The 24,813-nt window shown below is 38.3% G+C and overlaps 1 protein-coding gene across 1 annotated transcript; it reads left to right on the top strand.

Moving 5' to 3' along the window:
- Positions 1–15,808: 15,808 nt before the first annotated feature.
- Positions 15,809–17,845, top strand: LOC122050736 (disease resistance protein RGA2-like). Its single transcript, XM_042611618.1, has one exon. The coding sequence runs from the start codon at positions 15,809–15,811 to the stop codon at positions 17,843–17,845; it is 2,037 nt and encodes a 678-aa protein (XP_042467552.1).
- The last annotated feature ends 6,968 nt before the right edge of the window (positions 17,846–24,813 follow it).

The raw sequence follows: 24,813 nt of genomic DNA, 5'->3' as shown, positions 1-24,813 counted from the left end.
TTGAGAACCAGAGGCGCAACAGAATAAGAAGCAAGATAGACGTGACGACTGGACCCGATGGCGGTGGCTAAAGATGGCAATAGCTAGGGTTGGAGCATACGGAGAACAGTGATGGAAAAGGCCATAATAGTTGGAAAATTAATTTCCATATTTGTTGCTTTTATTTACTGTGATGTGTGTGTGTGCATGTGATGTATGCTAGCATAGGTTAAAATTCCTCACCTTAAATAACTAAGTGGGAGAGGGATTTTTAAATAAATCTCACGGTCTCCATTACTGGTTTGTAAGTGATGCAACAAGCTTGCGTGTTGGCTCTGAGTGTCTCCCTCCACAACGGATGGGTTTGTTGCAGATCACTATATCAAACTTCCTTTATGGATAGTTATAGGAAATTATTTAGGAGCGTGTGATCTTCTCTAACTGAAGGGGCACAATCCTATTTAATTGACTAAGTATCAAGTAATGGTATACACTTAGACGCATTCAATAGTATCCTCCCTAATGGAGTCACTGCTATTGTTTTACGTGACCAAAGTAAAACCAACTATTAATTTTATTTGTCATAAAGTTAGGATAATAAGATAATAAAATTAATGGGTAAGACCCTCCTCTTACAAATGATGAATTTGTATACGTCCACACTAATATGGCATGCAATATTCACGGTGTTTTGAGGTGTTGGTAAATTTAAATAGTATTGTTTGAGGAATCAATATTATTCTAAATTTAGAGTCCTGACCAAAGTTTATTTTGTGATTCTTAGGATGACTTTCAACCCACTGGCTATCATACTAAAAGAGAACAAACTTACTGGTCCTAACTATATAGATTAGAAAAGAAACCTGGACATTGTCCTAACTGCTGAGGACTATAAGTTTGTACTATCAGAGGTTTGCCCTAATGCGCCTAATGGTGAATCTACCCAAGAGGAGATTGAGTATCATAGGAAATGGGTAAAAGCAGATGAGATGACGCGGTGTTACATTTTGGTTTCAATGTCAAATGTATTGCAACATCAGCATCAGGATTTACCAACAGCTTATGATATAATGAACAATCTCAAGGATTTCTTTGGTCACCAGGATCGGGCCTCTAGGCAAGAAGCTATGAGGAAAATAATGACAGCCACCATGATAGAGGGTACTCCCGTGAGACACCATATCCTAAAGATCATGACTTATTTGAACGAAATACAAATCCTTGGAGGAGAAATTGATGGGGAAACCCAGATCGATATGATTCTCCAAACGCTATCCAGAAGTTTTGAGCAATTCTGCCTGAACTATAATATGAATAAAAGGATGTATTCATTGGCGGAACTACTGACAGAACTTCAGGCAACAAAAGGGTTATTTCGTCATAATTCTCAGATTCACTATGCTGAAAATGGTTCTAATTCTAAGTCGAAATGCAAGAAGAAGAAGAAATAGGTTGTCTCAGCAAAGAAAGTGAATAAACCTCAAAGTACAGGACCAAAAGCTGGAATGAAGAAGCCGAAGGGCAAGTGTTTCATCTGCAAGCAGTCAAGACATTGGAAGGCAGACTGTCCTCGTAGGAAAGAGAACAATAAAGGTATATCTCATGCTCTAGTAGTTGAAACATGTTTAGCGGTGTTATCTACCAGCACCTGGTGTGTAGATACGGGAGCCACTGATTATGTCTGTAATTCTTTGCAGGGGTTCTAGGAAACCCGACGACTATTTAAAGGAGAGATAACCATCTACATGGGCAATGCTACTAAGGTGGTGGCTGTTGCAGTGGGAGACGTCTACTTATCTTTTGATAGGAATAGAAGTTTGGTTTTAAGAAATTGTCTTTATGTACCCAATTTTAGAAAGAATTTAATTTCAGTTTCGAAACTGTATTTGGATGGATATTCTGTTTCTTTCAATAACAATGTGGTTATAAAGAGAAATAGGGCTATTATTTGTTCTGGTGTATTGGTTGGTAATTTATATACTTTAAATCTAATTTCTCCCACAAAGCAACAAACGAAAATTAATAACACATCTTCTAACTCTAATAAGAGAAAAGTACCTTCGGAAATAAACCAAACGTATCTTTAGCATCTAAGGCTTGGTCATATTAACTTAAGTAGGATTCAAAGGCTTATAGCCGATGGACTCTTGGGTTCATTAGAGTTGGAAAACTTTCCAACCTGTGAATCTTGCTTGGAAGGTAAAATGACCAAGAGACCTTTTAAGGCCAATGGGTATAGAGCCAAAGATGTGTTAGAATTGGTTCATTCTAATTTGTGTGGTCCTATGTCTATCCAGGCAAGAGGTAGTTATGAATACTTTGTCTCCTTTATAGACGATTATTCAAGATACAGATATATTTACTTGATGCGCCGCAAGTCTGAATACTTTGATAAGTTCAAAGAATATAGGGCTGACGTGGAGAAACGTTTTGGTAAAAGTATCAAGACACTACGGTCTGACCGTGGTGGCGAATACCTCTTTGGAGAGTTTAGGAATTACTTATCAGAAGCCTGGATTCAATCCCAATTGTCTGTACCTGGTACACTCCAACAGAATGGTGTGGCAGAACGAAGGAATATGACTCTTATGGAAATAGTTAGATCGATGATGAGTTATTCAGAATTCCCAAATTTGTTTTGGGGATATGCTCTGGAAACAACAGTGTACATTCTGAATATGGTACCTTCTAAAATAGTTCCTTCTACTCCCATGGAATTGTGGAATGGGTGTAACCCTAGTCTGAATCATATCCGGATATGGGGTAGCTCAGCACATGTGTTGAAGGGAGATACTGACAAGTTGGAATCACGTACAGAAGTTTGTCTGTTTATGGGATATCCTAAGGGAACGAAAGGTGGTTTGTTTTATAATCCTAAAAATCAGAAGATCATTGTTAGCACTAATGCTCGATTTTTATAAGAAGATTATGTAATGAACCATAAGCCCATGAGTGAAATTTTTCTAGAAGAAATAAGAGAGGACACGTCTACTTTAGTACCAATAGTACAAGATGAAGTACCACAAGAAACTGCAATACGTGTCACACATGATACACAACCATAGACAGTGCCTCGTCATAGTGGGAGGGTTATGAGGCAACCTGAGAGATTCATGTTTTTGGGAGAGTCTTCGGACTTGATCCCGGGAAAACATGAACCTGATCCCCAAACATATGACGAAGCACTCCAAGATAAAGATGCAGCATCTTGGCAAAAAGCGATGAATTTTGAAATAGAATCTATATATTCTAATAAGGTCTGGGAGCTTGTAGAACCACCAGATGGTGTAAAAGCCGTTGGATGCAAGTGGATCTACAAAAAATAAAGAGGGATAGATGGGAAGGTAGAAACCTTCAAAGCAAGGCTTGTTGCGAAAGGGTACACTCAGAAAGAAGGAATCGATTATGAGGAGACCTTTTCACCGGTAGCTATGCTTAAGTCTATTCAGATACTCTTATCCATAGCTGCTCATATGGATTATGAGATTTTATAAATGGATGTCAAGATAGCTTTCCTTAATGGAAGTCTTGAAGAAAACATCCATATGAAGCAACTAGAAGGGGATTGAAAAAGGAAAAGAGCATCTAGTGTGCAAGCTCAATCAGTCCATTTATGGATTGAAGCAAGCTTCAAGATCTTGGAACATCCGGTTTAATGAAGTAATCTAGTCATATGGATTTATTCAGTGTCCGAATGAGTCTTGTATATACAAGAAGTGTAACGGAAACATGGTGGTATTTCTTGTACTATACGTAGATGATATTTTGTTAATTGGCAACAATATCAAAGTGTTATCGGACGTAAGGGTATGGTTGTCCAAACAATTCGATATGAAGGACTTAAGAGAATGTGTACACATTCTTGGGATCAAAGTCATAAGGGATCGTAAGAAAAGGATGTTGTGCCTATCTCAAGCTTCATACATAAATACAATTCTTGCTCGTTTTAGCATACAGAACTCCAAGAAAGGTTTCTTACCTTTTATGCATGGAGTAGCTTTATCTAAAGAGATGTCTCCGAAGACATCAAAGGAGATAGAGGACATGAAGGCAGTTCCTTATGCTTCGGCTGTGGGAAGCCTAATATATGCAATGTTGTGTACGAGACCGGATATCTGCTTTGCCATGGGCATGGTTAGCAGATATCAAAGTAATCCTGGACAAGGACATTGGACTGCTGTAAAGCATATATTGAAGTACCTAAGAAGGACTAGAGATTATATGCTAGTTTACCAAGCAGATGATTTGCTCCTTGTGGGTTACACGGATTCAGATTTCCAATCAGATAGGGACAATAGTAAGTCTACATCAGGTTATGTGTTTACCTTAAGAGGTGGACCCATTGCATGGAGGAGTGTTAAGCAGAAATACGTTTCATACTCAACCATGGAAGCTGAGTATGTGACAGCTTCTGAGGCAGCCAAAGAAGCTGTATGGCTCAGGAACTTCCTAATAGACTTAGATGTGATTCCTGGTTTGCCCAAAATCATCACAATTTATTGTGATAATAGCGGTGCAGTTGCAAACTCGAAGGAACCACGAGCCCATAAGGCAAGTAAACATATAGAGCGCAAGTACCACCTGATACGAGACATCGTCAAGCGAGGAGAAGTTGTTGTCGCCAAGATTGCATCAGTAGATAACCTGGCAGATCCTTTCACTAAGGCCCTTCCGGCGAAAGCTTTTGATCCGCATGTGGAGGGGATGAGAATCAGATGTATGGCAGCAGATATGGCAACTTAGTCTTTTAGTATAAGTGGGAGATTGTTAGAGTGTATACTAAAAGCCTAACTTTTGTAAACATTTATTTTGAAATAAAAAATCACTTTTGGTCAAAAATATCTACATTTATGTTAAGTGTAGTTGTTCAATTAATTTATATCGTAGATAACATGATATGTGGTGTCACACACAAAAGATCATGTTATCAGTTCTTTATAAATTATAAACAGTTATTCACGACTAAGATAGAAAGGAACAAATCGTTGTAATAATCGTAGTGTAATTAGGTATTAGTTTATCTTGACTAATAAATTACACTAGTACACTCTAAGTGTATTGAGTAGGACCAATTAAGGCAAGTTCTTTTTATACTGACTTAATAAAAAAACAAGTCCTTAGTTATTTATGGAAATGTGTGCTCTTAATCTTAATATAATAACAAACACATATATTTAGTATTTATTTCTTTGACTTATCAAAAGGTGAGATTTAGCTCGATAAATCAATAGACCCGATAAGTTGGGAAATGATATTACTTATAGTGTGTGTTGTTGATTATAGAAGGAAATTGCATCCTAGTTATCTAGGTTGAGAATGCCCCCAAGAGGAGCTCATAAAGATTGTCATGTTAAACCCTGCAGGTGGACTTAGTCCGACATGACAATAAAGTTGAGTGGTACTACTCTCGGAGCTAGATATTAATTAAATGAGTTGTCAGTAACTCATTAAATTAATGGACATTCGATATCTTAAACACAGGGAGACTAACACACTCATGATAAGAATGAGCCCATAATATAATTTGGGATTGGTGCGGTAGTGCAATAATAACTCTCTAGTGGAATGAGTTATTATTGATGAACTTGAGTTGTGTGTTCGGGGCAAACATGGGATACTCGAGCTCGTCGGGAGGCCAAAACTAATTTCTCCTCTAGGTCCCTGTTGTAGCCTCATTAATGCCTCAAATCCACTCATAAAAAGCCCATCTTAGTGTCCAAGAAGGGGCCGACCCATGGCTTGGTGACCAAGCCAAAGGGGCCGGCCATAATCTCCTTAAGGTGGCCAGCCACAAGCAATTTGAAGGGTGCCGGCCACATAATTCAAATCATAAGGGGTGTTTTAAATTTTTAAAAGCTTCTCTTTGTAGATATCTACATGTTTTAAAAGAGAGATTTTAAAATTTAAAACTTTCCTTATTTGAATTAGGCCACATGGTTTAAAAGAGAGTTTTAAAAGTTTTAAAACTTTCCTTATTTAACCATCCTCATGGTTTTTTAAAAGAGAGTTTTAAATTTAAATCTTTCCTTTTTATAACCATGTTAAAAAAGGAAATTCCAGAAGAGAAGTTTTGAAATTTTAAAACTTGGTTTTAATTTTTTAAAACTTTCCTTTTTTAACATCCACTTTAGAAAATTAAAAGAGAGCTTGTAAAATTTTATAAGAGCTTTCCTTCTTTGCTTATTAAATTTTTACAAGTTTATTTTTTCTTCTTTTAAGGGGCCGACCACCCTTGCTTGGTGCCCAAGCAAGGGGCCGGCCAATCAATCAATTAAAAGGAGAAAAGGAAAAATAAAAAGGAGAAAGAAAAAATAAGAGGAAGATTTTAATTTTTGTAAAAATCTTTCCTTATTTACCTTGGGCAAGTAATATAAAAGAAGGGGAGGAGAGGCCTCATGATACATCAATTCTTATTCTTTTGTTGGTGCTCTCTATTGTGGCCGACCCTCTCTCCCCTTCCTTTCCCCTTCCTTTCCCCTTGCTCTCTTTGGTTCTTTGGTGGTGGTGGTGGCCAGATTTTAGAGGAGGAGGAAGAGGCTTTTGGGCGGTGTTCATCTTGGAGGATCGTCGCTCACATGACGTCCAAGAGGTGGCGAGGAATACGACAGAAGATTTCGAGGTTATTAGCATACAAAGAAAAGGTATAACTAGTAATTGTTTTCCGCATTATGCTAGTTATTTTTTCTTTGTATGAATTCCAAACACCAGAGGCATTAGATTCTGGTTTTTTGAATTTGTAATTTGAGTTTATGTTTTTTTTTATTTTTCGAATTTGTGATTCGATTGTTCTTTTTGGTTAAACCTAGAGTTATATAAGGAAATTAAATATTAGCTTTCTTTAAAAGGCTTTGTTTAGGCGGTGGTGGATGATCCCATATCCAAGAAGGACTAGTGTCTCGCCATGCAGTCCTGGAAGCTAATTTTAGAAATTAATATTTAATTGAATTTATAACATAGGTAGATTTGGATCAATAGTGTTAAGTTCTACTTGCGATCCATGTCCCAACCATTAAGAACAGATAAGTTAAATTTGGAATCAATAATATAAAGTTCCGTTTGCGATTCCTAATTTAACTTCTAAAGAACACAATAGGTTATTAAGAAAGGTTTGACACTTGTACAAAAATTTTGTACAGTAGAACCGGTACGATCTTCCTAGGACTAATCAACAGGAACTCGACGCTGGAAGTCCTAGCGAGGCTAGGCAGTGGAAGACCTAACTAAAGGTTAGGCAATTGAAAGTCTAATCGGAAGTTGGCAAGGGAAAAGTCTAAGTGAGTCACGGAGGATCAGACATTTGGCATGAGATAGTAAGTCCAAGTGGGTAATGGAAGACCGGACACTTGGCACGAGATGAAAAGTTCAAGTGGGTCAAAAGCTGACCAGACACTTGGTGAAAAAGCCTTGGCAGGTCAAGGGTGACATGATGTTAGGCAATAGAAAGTCCATATGAGTCACGGATGATTTTAGGGTTGGGAAAAGGAACCCTAAACTCGAGTTCAGAGTTGGGCAATCAATTATCCCAAAGCCAATCGATTAGGAAGATTGCATAATAGATTGGAACCTCTTGCAATCAATTAGGCTGAATCCCTAATCGATTGGAAGAGTTTTACGTGAAGCACATAAAGTGTTGAATTGATTAGGTTAATCAATTCAGCATGACCCAATCGATTAGGGTAATCGATTGTGAGCTTTGTTGCGACAACACAATAGGTGTTGGAATCGATTGGGTAATCAATTAAGACTAAACTAATCAATTTGTATAATCGATTGAGGGTCTTTTCAAGATAGCATATAAAGTCTTGGAATCGATTGGGATAATCGATTAGAGGATTCTTAATCGATTGGTATGAGTCACCAATCAATTAGCTAGAAAAAGAGTCGTTCTGTAGGTTTTGAATGGTCAAACACATGACAATCGATTAAGGGCCAGCTTAATCGATTAGGAGGCAAAAAATAGTTCGAACAACATCCATATAAAGGGGAGTTCATCTAGGTTTTTTGCTACTGGTTCTTGAAGTTTTGGTGACAAATGTTGTTGCACTTTCCAAGCATCAAGAGACTAACCAAAGTAAGAAAAGAGCAAGCAAAGTAAGGTTTATAGTCGTTTTCTATTTCATTTGTAATCTTGTTTGTGTTTATTGTTGTATTCTCATGTTCGAACTTGTACGAGACTTCTCCGCCTCCAGGAAGGAGGTTTTCATAGTGTACCTGTGAGTGAGGAGTGAACTGTAAAATACTGAAAATGGGTGAATCACCATAGGAAATTTTTTTGGAATTTTTAGAAATTTTTTGGAAATTTTTCGGAGACCGTATGGTGTAGGCTACGGGGATAAATATTGGGCCCCGAGAAAGTCTGTTTAGGTTACCCCATTTAAACGAGGAAAAGTTTAGTTTTTCTTTTCCTTTATAATTCCTTTTTCTTTTTCTTTTTCTTAAGGATTTTATTTAGGTATTCATTTGAGTTGTAGCTAAATAAAAATGTATATATATTGGTGACACAGGACTTTGACGCGAGATGAGCATCTCGACGTCAGATTTGGATCGGATTGGGCCTTTCTTATAGGAGGCGGGTACCTTGACTTATCTTTTAGATTTGTCATTTGATGTGCATAGTAGTTTTTAACAAATACTAATGATTATATTTTATATCTGCATCGGTATGTCATTATCCATTACCTGTGCATGCTTTGATTGTTTCCTGTTTTGCATTCATGTTTATACCCTTTAGATTACTTATGATCATAAAGGTAATAACATACCATGTTATAGGATATACCGGACTTATTTGATACCATATCTGACCTGTGTACCTAGATCTTCTGATTTGATCCATGTATATTTTTGGTACATATTTTATGGAGGTAGATATGGTCAGGATCTTCATGCTTAGTGTCATGCATCATCTGCATGATTGCATGCTGAGCGATTGGTAGCTCCATTATTGTTGAGCTCATCGCCAGTTACATAGATCTGTACACAACCACTCATGGGTTAGTGGTTTTTATTCAGGCAGGGTGTGTTGCAGCAGGTGCTCTATCAGTGCTTCGCTGGTCCACTTATGGATAGCGTGACGCAGCGTGGTAGGACGTCAGGGATCCCTCTTCTGGATTGTCTCAGATAGATGAGAGCATTGAGCTCCCCCCTTATGATTTGGGGTAGGAGGATAGGTGTACTCCGATAGCAACCCGTCCACTAGGTCACTCATCAGGAGCAGTGATGGCAGAGTGCACGGTTGTCACAGTCCTATCCACTCGGTCTCACCATCGTGTGTGAGATGGCTGACTCGCAGTAGGGGTGACCAGGACATGTCATTGGCATCATACACATTGATGCATTTATTGCTTATGTTTGTTGCACTTATTTGCTGCATATTTGGTGGATGCATATGTTTGACATGCATACAGGATTTTGATACCTCTTAGTCTAACGACCTTGTTATACTTATACCCAGGTCCTGGTTAGTACAGTTTTCTCCTATTTATTTCAGTTTACATTTACCATTCTTATATCAGAAGACTATACGCATAATTATTGTTATTAGTTATTTTCTTACTATGCATGTCAGCAGTTACCCGCTGAGGAGTTGACTCACCCCGTTGATATACTATTTTCAGGTTGAGGTTGTCCAGAGGATTTCCAGTCGCTAGTCCCCCTCCAGATTTCGAGGATTTCATATGGACCTTTTTATTGTTCTTTTCTTATTATATAGTTGTCTATGTTTTGGACTTATGCTAGTTTACTTTATGGATATTGTATTATCTTTATTGTCGATGAGTTTTATTTGGATATGTTCTGCTATATGCCTGCATGGACGGTAGAAGAGGTGAGTTGATTTTATTTGCGTCATTGTAATTTGAGTTTTATGGGTGTAGTTGAGTAGGATATGTGATTTGAGGTTTATGGGTGTAGTTGAGTAGGATATTTTGAGATGATTTCCTTATCATTTGTTTTAGTTTGGTTTTTACTATTAATTGTGTGGTATGTTTTACTTTTATATGCATATGTTCCGGCCGTGTTGGCCGAGGTATCTGGATTGATGTATTAAGGATTCAGATTGTCACCCGTACAAGGGAGATGCTGCCGAAATTTATTCTGGCAGGGACTACCTGGGGCGTGACATGAACTCTTGGATTAGTCACCTCAAAAAGGTGGATACCAAGTAAATCCAAGTGTTAGTATTGTGAAGATTCTTCACTTCAAGTTTTCCACTGTAAATCATCTTCAACGAAGCGAGCAAGCTATTCACCTCTCTTGTAGCGAAATACTTAAGCGAACAACTCTCCAATGCTATCACGAGGATTTACTTGCTATCCACCTCCTTGAGGTGATTAATCTAAGGATCCACATAGTGCACGCATCTATACTATGAAAACACTCCTTCTCGGAAACAATCCAATAGCAGAGAAGCCTCGTACAAACTCCGCACGAGAATACATGAGAAATACAACAAAAGAAACAACAAGAATACGAAAATGAATACCACAATAAGGAACCTTTGCTCTTGATCTCTTGTTGCTATAAATCGCCTCTTGATGCTTAGAAATGCATTAGCACTTTGCTCCAAGAATATTCAAGAATTGGCGGTGAAGAATGGAGAACAAGAAGTTGCGTTTGAATCTTCATCGTCACCTTTGTATCCCACTTATTAGGACTCCTAATCGATTGACCTTACCTCCAATCGATTGTCACGTCAAATCCAAGAGCAACCAACCATCCAAACCTCGCAACATCTCTATTTTTCATCACTTAATCGATTAGTCAATCGATGACGAACCTTCTTAATGGATCATCCAATCGATTACAAACCCTACTGTTCGCTCGTGAGTTCTTCCAATCGATTACCCAATTGATCACGCTCTCACGAGGAAGCTACGATGCTTTGCGAAAAAACTCCTCTTAATCGATCAATCATTCGATCAAAATGCTCCTGTTTGTTGTGAAGAAATACGCCCAATCGATCTGGTCGATTGGTGCAGCCCAATTATTCTGATCGATTGGTGCAGCCCAATCAATCAATTGATCGATTGGGGGCTCCTCTATGCATTGTGAAGAAAACACTCCGAATCAATTAGCTAGTGCAACCTAATTGATAAACTGATCGATGGGAGCTTCTCTGTTGGATCGAGATGCGCGAGAGGGGGGGGGGTGAATAGCGCTCGTGACTTTCACTTTTCGTATTCGAGATCATTCGAGTGAATACAGCGGAATAATAGAAATAACAAACACACAGAAGAACACCAAGATTTACTTGGTTCAGAGCCTGGGGTGACTCCTATTCTAAGGCTCACGTTCGTTGAACGTTTACTGCGGGTAACAACTATAATCGCGAAAAAGTGTTACAAATTAAGTACAATAAAAGCTATAATAAACTTTATACCGACAACAGAATCACTCAGTTTGAAGCTCTTGGTCGTCGGGGACTTGCTATAGCCTTTCTGAATCGTCTATTGCGCAGCACGAAGAAGAATAATTGCTTGAATTGTGTTTTTCTTAAGTGCTGGTCGAGACAGCCTTTTATAGGTCGTTGAGGGCGCCTCCAATGGCTTATGGAGGCGCCCCAATGCCTTATGGAGGCGCCTCAAACCCCAAAGTTCATCCCGACTTGATCGCTATCAATAAGCCTTGCTGCCGGCTGCCTATCCGCCTGAGGGCGCCTCCATCATCACTCCAAGGCACCTCCAACCAACGGTCTAGGGCGCCTCTAAGTCCCATGGAGGCGCCTCCAGCTCCTTTGCGCAAACAACTTCTGCCTTGCACCCGAGACGCCTACAAGCTCCATGGAGGGTGCCTCGGGTACTGTTCATCCAAGGCAAGATGTGCACTTTAGTCTCTATAAAATATGTTAGTCCACAAAACACCCACATAACCTGCAAGACAAAGTTAGCACATAATACACATAAAAAAGTATTTGATAGTCACGGACTGTTCGGTTCTGACTTCGAATTTCGACCGAAAATCCTAGGTCGAGCCGACGCCTACTGTTCCCTTTGCGAGGAACGCGTCCTCACCTACTCCATTCAGGAGAGCATACCTGTTTGCCAGTCCGATCCTCCAGACCGACTGAACTTTCTGACTAAGGTTACCATCCCCTAGGACCTAAGTTACCACCCCCTAGGATTTTTCGCCACCTAGGGTTACCTCCCCCTTGGACCTAAGGTTACCCCCCTTAGGATTTCCACCATCTAGGGTTACCACCCCCTAGTACTTAAGGTTGCCACCCCATAGGGTTTCTCTCCACCTAGGGTTACCACCCCTAGGATCTAGGGTTACCACCCCCTAGGGTTTTCTTCCATCTAGGGTTACCGCCCCTAGGACATAAGGTTACCACCCCTTAGGATTTTCCACCTACCTAACCGCAGTTAGGACTTTTACCTAAGTACACTTAGGACTATCCTGCAAAGCTTATTCAAACATATCAAATCACAAAACAACTTAACTTGAACCCTTTGACATAATCAAAACATATGTTCAATCGTCGAATGCTTCCCGCACCAACATTCTCTGCCTCACAAAGAAGTGCGGTCAATCGATTAAATGATCGATTGGCACAGCACTCAATTGATCACTTGATCGATTACCTGACCCTAATTTATTTAATCCAAGTCTAGGGTTTCCTTACCTAACATCCGGTCAACCATGACCTATTGAGACTTGTCCTTGTCTAGCATCCGGTCACCCTTAACCTGTTGGAATTTCTCTACCAAGTGTCCGGTCAAACCTTTGGCCCACTTGAACTTTTTTTCTCGTGTCAAGTGTCTAGTCCTCCATGACCCACTTGGACTTCTTTCCTCGTACCAAGTGTCTGGTCATCCATGACCCACTTGTACTTTCAAATACCATGTGTCCGGTCAACCTTTGATCCACCTAGATTTTTCAATGCTTGGTTTCACTCACCAGAGTTTCCTTACTACCTAGTTTCACTCATTAGGACTTTCCAATTGCTTAACTTCACTCACCAGGACTTTCACACTGCTTAGTTTCACTCACTAGGACTTTTCAATTGTCTGACTTCACTCACCAGGACTTTCCATCTACCTAGTTTCGCTCACTAAGACTTTCCGCCTGGCTTCACTCAGCAGGGCTTCCCATCTGTTTGGCTTTACTCACTAGGACTTTCACTGCTCGGCTTCACTCACTGGGACTTTTCATCTGTCTGGCTTTACTCACTAGGACTTTCCAACTGTTTGGCTTCACTTACTAAGACTTCTCACACAAAGTGTCCAGTCAATATTGACCAACTTGGATTTTCTTCTTCTGCAAATCATCGTGTTGGTCTTGCCCTTCCCTAATCTCTACATGTCCTAACATGGAAGGTTTCCAATAAGGAGAAAGTTTTTAGTGGAGGGAGACCATTAGGAGTAGGCCTTGGATTAGTAGTCTAAGAGGCAGATATCAAGTAAATCCTAAAGCTGTGTATGTAGCATCGATTTTGGATTCAAGTTTCCGTTACGCATGCATTCAAATGATAAGCACTCAATATCAAGATGAAGCGATCATCAGTATTCATCCCCCTCTAGATCACATGAGTCCTAACAGAAAATACCTTACAAATACATCGTATTTGAGAGTCAAACCGTGAATACTTAAATAGTGTACTAAATATCTTACCGCTAAATATGCCCAAGGGCTACCAAAACTCCGATACCTCTATTCTCTTGCACTAAAAAATTGAAGCCCCCAGCATTATTGCACCTTTAGCGGTTTTCTAAGTATCTATATGTCCTTATTTATATTTTGAGCCCTAATTATCAAGGGTATTGATTCTAAGTAATAAGAATTTATCATATAATTCACATTAGATGCTACAAGTTGTCTCATCATGATTATTATTATCATATTTGAAATGATTTTAGCATGGATCATATAAATAACTTGCATATAAAATCTAGTTGATAAATATTTTTACTCAAAGGTGTTTAATGATCTAATAGGTCTCAAATTCGTATTAAATGAGAGCATCGTTGATGGTATCTCCATAGGTTGGTAAAGTTTTGCAGATTTTTCCTCAGCACGTAACCATGTGACGGTGGATTTTTGGGCTATCATAAACGTTTTCCAATTTTCCGTGATGATCGATAAAATTTTTTCGTATGACCGAATTGATCACGTCAGATTCAATGTTACTGTCAATTATTTTCTATAGGTTGGCAAAGTACCTTTGACCAAAAATACTTAAGGACTAACAACCCACTTCCATGTGATTCTATAATCTACTGTTAATGAAAAAATAAATAAACTATTTAAATGGTAATTATAATTACTAATTAAATAAGTAATAATCATTTAATTAATAATTATTTTTCAACGTGACTATCAAAATTACTAATTATTTAGGAAATAAAATTGATTGCTAAAATTTCTAATGAATTTATTTTCTTTTTAATTAGCAATTAAATGAAAAATGTATTAATTAATTAATTTTAAATGTAATTAATTATTAAAAGAACTAAATAACTAGTATACATGGGTGGTGCATTGTTAAATTATATTAATTTAATTATTTAAGATAATAATTAATTCTTGCGGGTTAAATTACTAATTGAATGGTTGAATGCATAAATTAATTATATTTATAGTAGTCAATTGGAAGAATATTTAATTAACTGTTGGTTACCAATATTTTTTTTGTCAAAAATATTATTTATTAGAAAATCTCAAATTCAAATGGGCATTATTGCATTTTAGATTTCTTGAATTTATCTATTTTTTTATTTTGAATATTTTTTATGGGAACATCTGTCTGCTTAAAAACTTTTGCAAAAGAACTTAATGACCAACGGTCGATATTTAGCGAAATGTTTATTAGAGATGGTATTAAATTAGATGAAAGAAGTTGGATGGAGAGGCATTTTAAACTAATGCATGGTTTAGTAAATTTCAAAATAAAATGTGTCATTTTATAATTGATATTCAGTTAAACTTGAATGCGTATTCGAGGCAGGATTTCTTGGATCATTTTTATAGTCCAGGGGATGGATCATTCGTATTTGTAGTCGAATAGTGGCCGCGTTCCGGTCGCAATTGGTTACGATCCCTTCTTGGGTTCACCGTCCCCACCAAATTATAGTTTGGTTCGGAGCGGACGACCGGAGGCCGCTCGGAGGACACCCTCGCTCGGCGCCCAGTAACTTGACCACTTATCTACCACCGGCGGCTTCCGACCACCTGCTCCGAACCAAATTATAACTTGGTGGGGACGATGAACCCAGGAAAGGATTGTAACCAATTGCAATCGGATCGCGGCCACGATCCGACTGTAAATACGAATGATCCATCCCCTAAACCATAAAAAAAATGATCCAGGAGATCTGCTCTCTGCGCATTCTGCTAAATTATCAAATTAAAATTGATATTATTGAATTTATTTAAAATTTAATTATTCTAAATTATATGAGAATCCGTTTCTCAAAATTATAATTGATTCGGATGGAAGCTTTGGCAACGAAAAAAATTACCATCGTGACATTATAATCGTAGACTAGAATCGCGGAAATAAATTTTTGTAATGCTTGGTAAAATGTGTATAATAGATTCAATATCATCCTATCCTTTTCTTAGATTTGTTATTGGCCCTTTTATCAAAGTAGAATTGACTTACATAATCACATGTATTTAAATTCTAATTATTTAATATTACTAAATAAATTTGTTAATTTGATTTTTTTTTTTCAATTCACAATTTAGTGGCTATCACTCTCGTACTAAATTAATAGCCACTTGCAGAATTTGGAGTCGGCAAAATCGATCATCTTCGCCCAGATCGATTTCGTCATCTGCTTTCTTCTATCTTTTAGTTATAGCTGAGAAGAGCAAAGCAGTGCCAGTGATGTCCGACCTCACTAAGGTTCTACAAACCGAAATCGCAATACACCTTACGGAATTGCTTTGGAAGAGAACACATCACGTCATCAAGAGCCTGCGGATGCACCGGAAGTCGAAGGTTCTTATTGCAAATTCTGGACTGGAGGAACTACTAGCATTTCTTCGATATAACTGGTTCTCAATGACCGACTACCTCTACAATAAGATCAGCAACAAATTCCTGCAAGACTGGTTATGGCGCTTTGATGATTTTTTCTACATGACGGAGGACGTGCTCGACGACTTCGAATTTATGCTATTCCCCAGTGACAAACCACAAGGCCGCGATGATTTTTCAGCATTTGACGAAGCGATGCAAAAGTTGCCGGAGGTCATCGATACGGCCGCTGACCTCTTCCTGGAAATTACGGATTTTAGGGTGGCGAGGAAGGAATTCCCCAGATTGTCTTACGAAGAAGTTATGGAGATGAGGACAATACTAAAGAGGCCAGCGGCATTCGAACAAGTCCAGAGCAGAGTAGAGAAGCCGCTGGCTACCAGTTCTGGACTCCCCACGTTGCCTTATGAAGTCAGGGAGTTGAAAGGACGAGTTGTGGAGAAGAATAAAATACTAGAGGCGCTATTTCACCGAGCAGAAGGAGAATCTAAGAAGTTGCCTATATCGATCAGTATCTCCGGCCCGGTGGGAATAGGAAAGACGGATCTTGCCCGCGCTGTTTATAACAGTGCACAAGTAGAAGCTGAATTCGATGTCAGAGCATGGATTTACATGGGCAACCATCATCTTGACAAGTGGCTGACACTTCAAAGGTCAGAATCTGACTCCGTCGACCAGCCGAGTAAGCTTCACAGATCATCAATTTTGGACATTTTGAATATCTTGGAAACAGAAATGACAGCCAAGAAGGTGCTGATCGTCCTGGACAACCTAGAGGGGATGGGGGACGAAGTTGATGTTAACAATATTATCTACCAGTGCAGAAGAAAGGGTGCCAGAATAATAGTGACTACCCAATCTGAAGATGTAGGCAGATTATCTGCTGTGTGGTTGAATGTGGAATTGAATGGGTTGGAAGAGGAAGATTATTTGGAATTGTTCAAGGAATGCGCACTCGGTGACAGAAATCGCAACAAATATCCAGAGTTAGAAAATATAGTCGGAGAAATAGCTAAAAGGTTTGGAGGAAATCCCTTAGCTGCTGTGATGATAGGGCGTCACCTGAAATGGCACCAAAGTGAAGATCGCTGGAGGATAATCTCTCGTAGCAATTTGGGCATGATTGATCCAACAGAAAGTAACATTTTATCAGTGTTGAGACACAGTTACGAGAAACTACCTGGGGATCAGAAGCAATGTTATCTTGCTTGTGCTCTGTTTCCCAAGAATTATCCTTTTAAACAAAATCAGTTGTTTAAGATATGGAAAGCCATTGGATGTTGTTCACATATATCTAATCAGTCGTCTTGGACATGGAAGAACATTGAACCATTTTTTGTCAGTTCAGCGAGAAAGGATGGCGAGTTCATTCTCCATGCTATTTTTCATGAGCTTGCAGACTACATATGTGATGGTGAGTTTTTTAGACTTGAGGATGAAATTAAGGAAGAAGATGATGTCGTACAAATCCCAGACAAAGCCCGACATGTGTATGTTACAGCAGATTACTCTGTCAAAGTTTATCGAGTATTGCAAGAGAAGACACACTTGCGTAGTCTTGTCATCGGTGGAGTTCTATCCTCTGAAGAACACAAGTCAAGCTTCATGGGATGGCTAGAAGAGGTGTTGCGAAATTTGAAAGGCTTGAGGCTGCTGCTGATCTATGTGCTTCCATCTGGGAAATTGCCTGATGCAATTGGTGGTTTGAGACATCTTCAATACTTGGAATTACCTATAGACACAATAACGAAGGAATCAATTCAAGAGCTTCCTGCTTGGTTATCTGATAATCGATTTGTTGGTTTAAGACGTCTTCTAAATCTGAAGGCGCTAAGAGAAGCAATATTGAAGAAGGGATCGATTCAAGAGCATCCAACTTGGTAATCAAATTATCCATCATCATCATCATGGAAATAAAGCGATCCATCAGAGTCAATTGAAGTGTTTAATTGTGCATGATGAGATTTTATGTTTATGCCAAAAAAAAACACGACGAGTTGGAGAATATCTCTTACTAGCAACTCAACTGATGATGCTGAATCAACGAAAACACTCAGTTTCCTGTGAAGAGGCTCTTTCATGTCTTGTGTTCATTTTCTTTCCAATAAATTGATTGTGTGCTAAACTATATTTTCTGATTGTGTACTCTAATTTAAAATTGTGTTTTGTTCACGTGATTGATAAAGATCGTTTTCATTGTGGATTTGCTTCATAGAAATAATTATTCTTACTTCATGGATTTTTATAAATAATTATTCTTATAGTCACTGATAAAAATAATCTTAAAATATTCATTTTTTTTAGAATAGTTATTTCTTCTGATCGTTTTCATAAGAATATTCAATTATTTTAAAAAAGGGTAATTTTGCATGCAGTCCCTATTGGCAAATAAATCTTTGTATGTAGTCCCCATCCATGAAAATCTTTATTTTTACTCCTCAGTCAAACATCTTTATCTAATTGCCCATGATATTTTTAGGTACAAAAAGTCTAAAAATCAGTATAAATTCTCTTAAATTGAGTATATTAACTTAGAATCTAGTATATTTTCTATCAAATTGAGTACGATTTTTTTTTCACCTCAAAATATACTCGATTTTAGTTTAATGTGCTAAATTTAATAGGAATTATACTCATTTTTAGACTATTTGTACCGAAAAATATGAGGGTTAATTTCGATAGAAAATATACTCGATCCTAGTATAGAGTACTAGATTATAGTGTAAAGTGCTGAATTTAACATGAATTATACTTATTTTTAGACTTTTTATACCTAAAAAATAAGAGGGATAATTTTGATAGAAAATATACTCAATTTTTAATATAAAGTATTGACTTTAAGAAGAATTATACTCATTTTTAGACTTTTTGTACTCAATTTTGAAATTTTTGTACCTAAAAAATCTGAGTGGCAATTTAGGTATCAATATTTGCACGAGGGAGTTGAAACAAGTAATACTTTGCATGCAGGGAGTGGAAACAAAGTTTTTTGGACATGAGAATTGCATGCAAAGTTAACATTGTGATTGGAGATTTTTTTTCTAATTTACCATTATTCCTAACTCTTTTAAAAATAATTATTTTTATGTATTGCCCTTCAAAGAATAAATTTGGTATTTTACAGAACCCCGTGAGAAAATTTAAATGTAGATTAGCTTTTCCAACTTATTAATTGAAGGTATACATTAATTACATTTTTACCATTAATAAATTATATAAAATTTAATTTCTTGAACTAAATAATTGATTATTAATAAGGCTAAATTGATAATTTAATTGATTAGTTGAAGGTGCAAATTAATATAGAAGTTACTTAAATAAGACATAATGTTGATTATCAAGAACTTTTGGCAAAAAAGTGTTTAACCTTAAAAATCTTAGATTTTGAGAACTATCACTCAGAAGTTTTTTGTGTCGAATTATGCTATTTTTTATTTTGAACTCTATATAATTATTAAAAGTCTAAAGTGATAGTACACAAAATCACCACCGAGTTGGAGTATCGAGTGGACTGGAGCGGTGACTCAGGATGTCAAGTTGTATCAAGGACACGAGATGCCAAACTGGATAGGCTACTCGGGAGTTCGAGCAATCGAACCATCGAACGTTTTGGAGACCTAGAAAGGTGCTCGGGTTATTGAGATAAGAGCAATTGGGTTGCCGAACATTGAGTTGACATGGCTGGAGACGTTGAATCTAAGTTGAACCGGAAGGCACGCTGACACCGTTAGATTATATATTTATCTGTTTATAGCTATTAGGATAATTTGAATATTTTCTTTTTTTTTATATATTTTTTTATAGAACTTAGGGTTTCTTAACTTAACTATATAATTAACTATATAAGACCTTATACTCTGTATCAATTTCAAGATCTAATAATATGGTTAGTTTTTCCTTCTCTTAATTTCTACATAATATCAGAGCGGTTCTCTTTTTCTGACCTAATTTTACCTACCATCCCCTGTTATTGTTTCCTATTGCTGTTGCTGTCTCCTATTGCTGCTATTAATTTTGACGTCAATATCTATTTTCTACCCTGCTACTATTGATTCCGACACCGACATCTATTTTCTGTCGATTTCAGCGCCGACATCCTGTCCTATCAATTTCGGCGCCGACATTATTTTCTACGATTTCGGCGCCGACGCTATTTTCTACCGAATTCGATACCGACGTCCTATGTTATCAATTTTGACGCCGATACTCTTTTCTACCGATTTCGATGCCGAAATCCTATGTTGTTGATTTCGACATTGACGTCTTTTTCTACTGATTTTGACACCGACGCCCTGTGCTACTGATTTCTACATTTGACATCCTCTTTTGTCTCAGATTCTTTGTGTGACCACAAGTCGTCCTGACATCAGTTTTTACGGATTATACAAATGTATATCCTTACAGTTTGGTTATTCTGAGAATTATTCTTTCTGTCATCATGCCTGGTCGTGCAGATACTTCATGGAACTCTGATTCATATATGTTTGAGCAGTTTCAATAGTTCCTTGCTTCACAGCCCTCTGCCATGTCAGCTTCCTCTCATATAGGTTTGTTGTCGTATGGTATTTCAGGTATATCTTCATTCTTGTGGATTTTTGGACTCTGGTGCCTCTCATCATATGTCATCCAATTTGTCATCTTTTGTTTCTTTTTCTCCCAGTTCATCTATATCTATTGTGACTACTGATGATACTCCTATGTCATTAGTAGGTGTTGGTTCAATTGTTATATCTTTTTTTATCTCTTACTAATATTTATTATATTATGAGTCTTACTTTAAATCTTGTTTCTGTTAGTCAATTATGTGAGTCTGGATACCTAGTCTCTTTTTCTTCATCCACTTGTTATATTCAGGACCCACAATCTCAAAGGCTGATTGGGACAGGTCATAAGTAAGGAAGACTCTATGTTTTAGATCAACTCAAATTACCAGAAGTTGTAGTTTCGAGTGTGGATTTATCGTCTTTTCATCTTAGTCGTTCATCTTCTGATTTTTATTTGTGACACTCTCGCTTAGGTCATGTTTCAGCGCCTCATTTGCAATTTTTAACCTCTATAGGAGCATTAAGACTTTTAAAAAGTTCAGATATTTTTGATTGTAGTGGTTGTAAACTGGCCAAATTTTCTGCCTTATCATTTTCTAAAAGTCTTTCTCTTTCTTCTGCTCCATTTATTCTTATCCATTCTGATGTGTGGGGGGACCCTCTCCTATTCCTACAAAAGGAGGTCAAGGTATTATATTTCATTTATTGATGATTACACTAGTTACTCTTGTGTTTATCTTATGAAACACAGGTCTGATTATCTTACAATTTTCAACAACTTTAGAGCTCTTGTGAAAACTCAACATTCTAGTGTCCTAAAGTGTTTCGGTATGATTTTGGGGGGGGGGGGGGGGGGGGGAATACACTTCAAATCAATTTTCACATTTACTTTCTTTTGATGGTACTATTTATCAAACCTCGTGTACAGATACTCCTGAACAAAATGACGTGGCTGAACGGAAACATAGATATCTTGTTGAAACAGCTCATTCATTTTTATTGTCTGCCAGTGTTCCTAGTGCCTTTTGGGGGGAAGTAATCCTTACTACTGCTCATGTCATTAATAGAATTCCAACCTCACATAATTCAGGTTTGTCACCTTTTGAAAAATTATATGGGTATGCTTCTGTCTATTCCTCTTTGCGTGTTTTTGGTTGTACTTGATTTGTCTTTCGTCCATATGCAGAGCGTAATAAGTTAGCCTCTCGGTCTGCTCTTTATGTCTTTCTGGGTTATGGTGTTAGTCAAAAAGGATATCGTTGCTTTGATCCTGTTAGTAAAAAATTGTATGTCTCTCGCCATGTTGTATTTCTTGAGTATATTCTATTATTTTCTATTCCTGCTAGTTCGCATAATATGACAAAGTCATATCTGCTTTGCATTAATCCTTTCAATACTGATACTGAGGAAGATTCACCCACAAATCCTACTGGTAGTTCAACTGAATCTGGTACTTTGGTTCCTGAGATATCCGCTCCACATGTTCCTCCTTCTGCCACTACCCAATTATCTCCTGATGTTGCGGATGATCCTTCTCTCCACCGTCATCAATCCACTCGTATTCGTAAGTTTACTAAATTATCATATTTTGCTTACTCTTGTTATTCTCATCCTTTTTCTTCATTTGTTGCTTCTATTCATTATCTTTCTGAGCCTGAATCCTATAGAGAAGTTGTTTGTAACCCACTTTGGCAGAGTGCTATGGCTGAGGAACTAATTGCTTTGCATCAGAGTCATACATGGGATTTGGTTCCATTGTCACCAGGAAAACATAATATTAGTTCTCGTTGGGTATTTAAGATCAAAACTAAATCTGATGGATATATCGAACGATACAAAGCTCATCTTGTTACTAAAGGTTATTCTCAGGAGTATGACATGGATTATAAAAAAACATTTGTTCTTGTTGCGAAAATGACAACTGTTCGTACTCTGATTGCTGTTGCTTCTGTTTATCGATGGAGAATATCTCAGATGGATGTCAAGAATGCATTTCTAAATGGTGATCTTCATGAAAAAGTTTATATGACACCTCCTCCTGGTATTTCACACAAACCTGGTGAAGTTTGCAGGCATCGTAAAACGCTTTATGGTCTCAAACAAGCACCTCGTGCTTGGTTTAAGAAGTTCTCTACAGTGATTACTTCGTTTGGTTTTCATCCTAGTAATCATGATTCAGCATTGTTTGTCAGATGTATGAGTGCAGGTCATATTCTTTTATCATTATATGTTGATGATATGATTATTACTGGTGATGATTCTAATGGAATTGCTTCCTTGAAGTCTGAGTTGACTCGTTGTTTTGCTATGAAAGACTTGGGTATACTACGTTACTTTCTGGGCATTGAGGTTACTTATGTTGGAGCAATCCCAATGGTCCGTGGGACCATATGTTTTGGTGTTTGAGCAAAGAGTTTAAGCTAGGTTCACCCTTATATTTGATATGTGTATGTGAGTGTGCAGGTTTGCAGGATACACATGTGACTCAGGTTGATGGCTTCGGGTCCGATGAAGGATGGAGCATCCGAGGGACCGTGGACAAGGCAGCAAGGACAAGGGTCGAGAGAAGCGACTTCGAGACATACGTGAAGGATGACATTGGGGACGAGTCGCAGGCTTGAATGCATCCGAGGGATGAGAGCCAAAGGAAGTAAGCTTGAAGGCAAGAGGTCGAGGTTATGAAGGAAGTGTCAAATGAGTCGTAAGGGTGAGGGTCCGAGTACTGAGAGATTGTACTCGGGTATCAGTCGACTGATGGTTTTATCAGTCGACTGATGGTTTCATCAGTCGACTGGTGCAGTCGACTGGGAGCGAACAGAATGTTTCTGTTCACTCCGTTAGTGTGGAGCAGCCAGTTGATGGAAGTATCAGTCGACTAGTATCGAGCCGTTGGGATGTAACGGTCGAATTTCCACAAGAGGGCAGTCAACTGGTGGTTTTGGCAGTCGACTGCTAGGCGAGATTTTCCAACCTGCGGGCTATATAACCAAAGCTTAGGAGCTTGGTTATAGCTGACGAAATTAGTGGTGGTAAACCCTAATTAGTAGTCTACTAGTCTCAAGAGTCTTGGTTGGTGTTGTGGTGAGATTTCTCCACCCACAAGGAGCGACTTGAGATAGCCGGAGTTTACCGGGGGCTAATCCATCGACGGATAGGGATCGCCCACCTCATGGACACGCCGTGGAGTAGGAGCAAGCAATCTCCGAACCACGTTAAATGAACATGTATTGGTTTGCATTTCTTTCTTGTCTTTGTCTTTCCTTTAGTGTTTAGCTTGATTGTTTTGTTTGTATTCCACTGCGCAAGCTAACATCGTAGGAGAAGCAATTGATTTGGGGGTGTCGTCTATCCAACCCCCCTTCTAGCTGGTCATTCGATCGTCCCAACAAGTGGTATCAAAGTAAGGACGCTCTCCGTCGGACTAACCGCCAAGGAAGTAAGAAGATGACCGGCTTGATAGAACCACCAAAGTTCAAAGGAGGAAGCTTATGGGACATCACCTTTTGGATGGTGAAGATGAAGAACTTCCTCGAGACGGATTGAGACACAATGATGGTGGTGGAAGAGCCATTTGAAGTCCCGAAGGACAAGAAGGAAAGATGCTCCTGCCACGACATTGGACGAAAGAGCAAACCACACGGTCAAAGGCAAACGATAGGTAATATTAATTTTGGTAGATATTTTTCCTTCTAATGTGTTAAGTGATGTAGGTGAATATGAGAATGCCCACGAATTATGGAGCAAAGTGAAGAAAGTTCTAGGGAAAGAACTCATGCCTACACAAGAGGAGAAAAGATTCGAAGAAAGTGATGAAGTGGTCCAAGAGGAGAAGAAGGACCAATCGGATGTGGAGACCAATTCAACATCAAAAGAGGAAGAGGAAGTGAATTCGGTCACATCCCAGGAGAAGGAGGATGAGGAGCCATCATCAACATCCTCAAGGGTTGAAGAAGAGGTCTTGGAAGTGGTCAACCTAGTGAGCACCTCCACTGAAGCAAAGTCAAAGGACCACATTGTGTGCTTCAGATGCAATGAGAAGGGACACTACAAGAGTAGATGTCCATTGGGTAAGAAAGAGGTAAATCCTAAACTCATTCAAGTTATGTTAAACACTAACAAGGGTTGTAGGAATGAAGAAGCCAAAGGAGGAGATTGCACATTGTGTGCTTCATGTGTGGGGAGAAAGGACACTACTACACAAAATGTCCTAAGAAGGGAGAGATAAGGAAGCTAGCACAATTAAAGAAATGGGAGAAATAGAAGAAGAAGAATGGAGGCTCATGTCAAGAGGGAGCTCCCAAGGTAAAG

Source organism: Zingiber officinale, chromosome 3A (genome assembly GCF_018446385.1).
Source record: "Zingiber officinale cultivar Zhangliang chromosome 3A, Zo_v1.1, whole genome shotgun sequence".
Taxonomy (NCBI): Eukaryota; Viridiplantae; Streptophyta; class Magnoliopsida; order Zingiberales; family Zingiberaceae; genus Zingiber; species Zingiber officinale.
This window is presented reverse-complemented; position numbering and strand designations above follow the sequence as displayed.

What these genes read in the sequence shown, in the direction of transcription:
- LOC122050736 (XM_042611618.1), top strand. Translation starts at nt 15,809, where the DNA reads ATGTCCGACCTCACTAAGGTTCTACAAACCGAAATCGCAATACACCTT.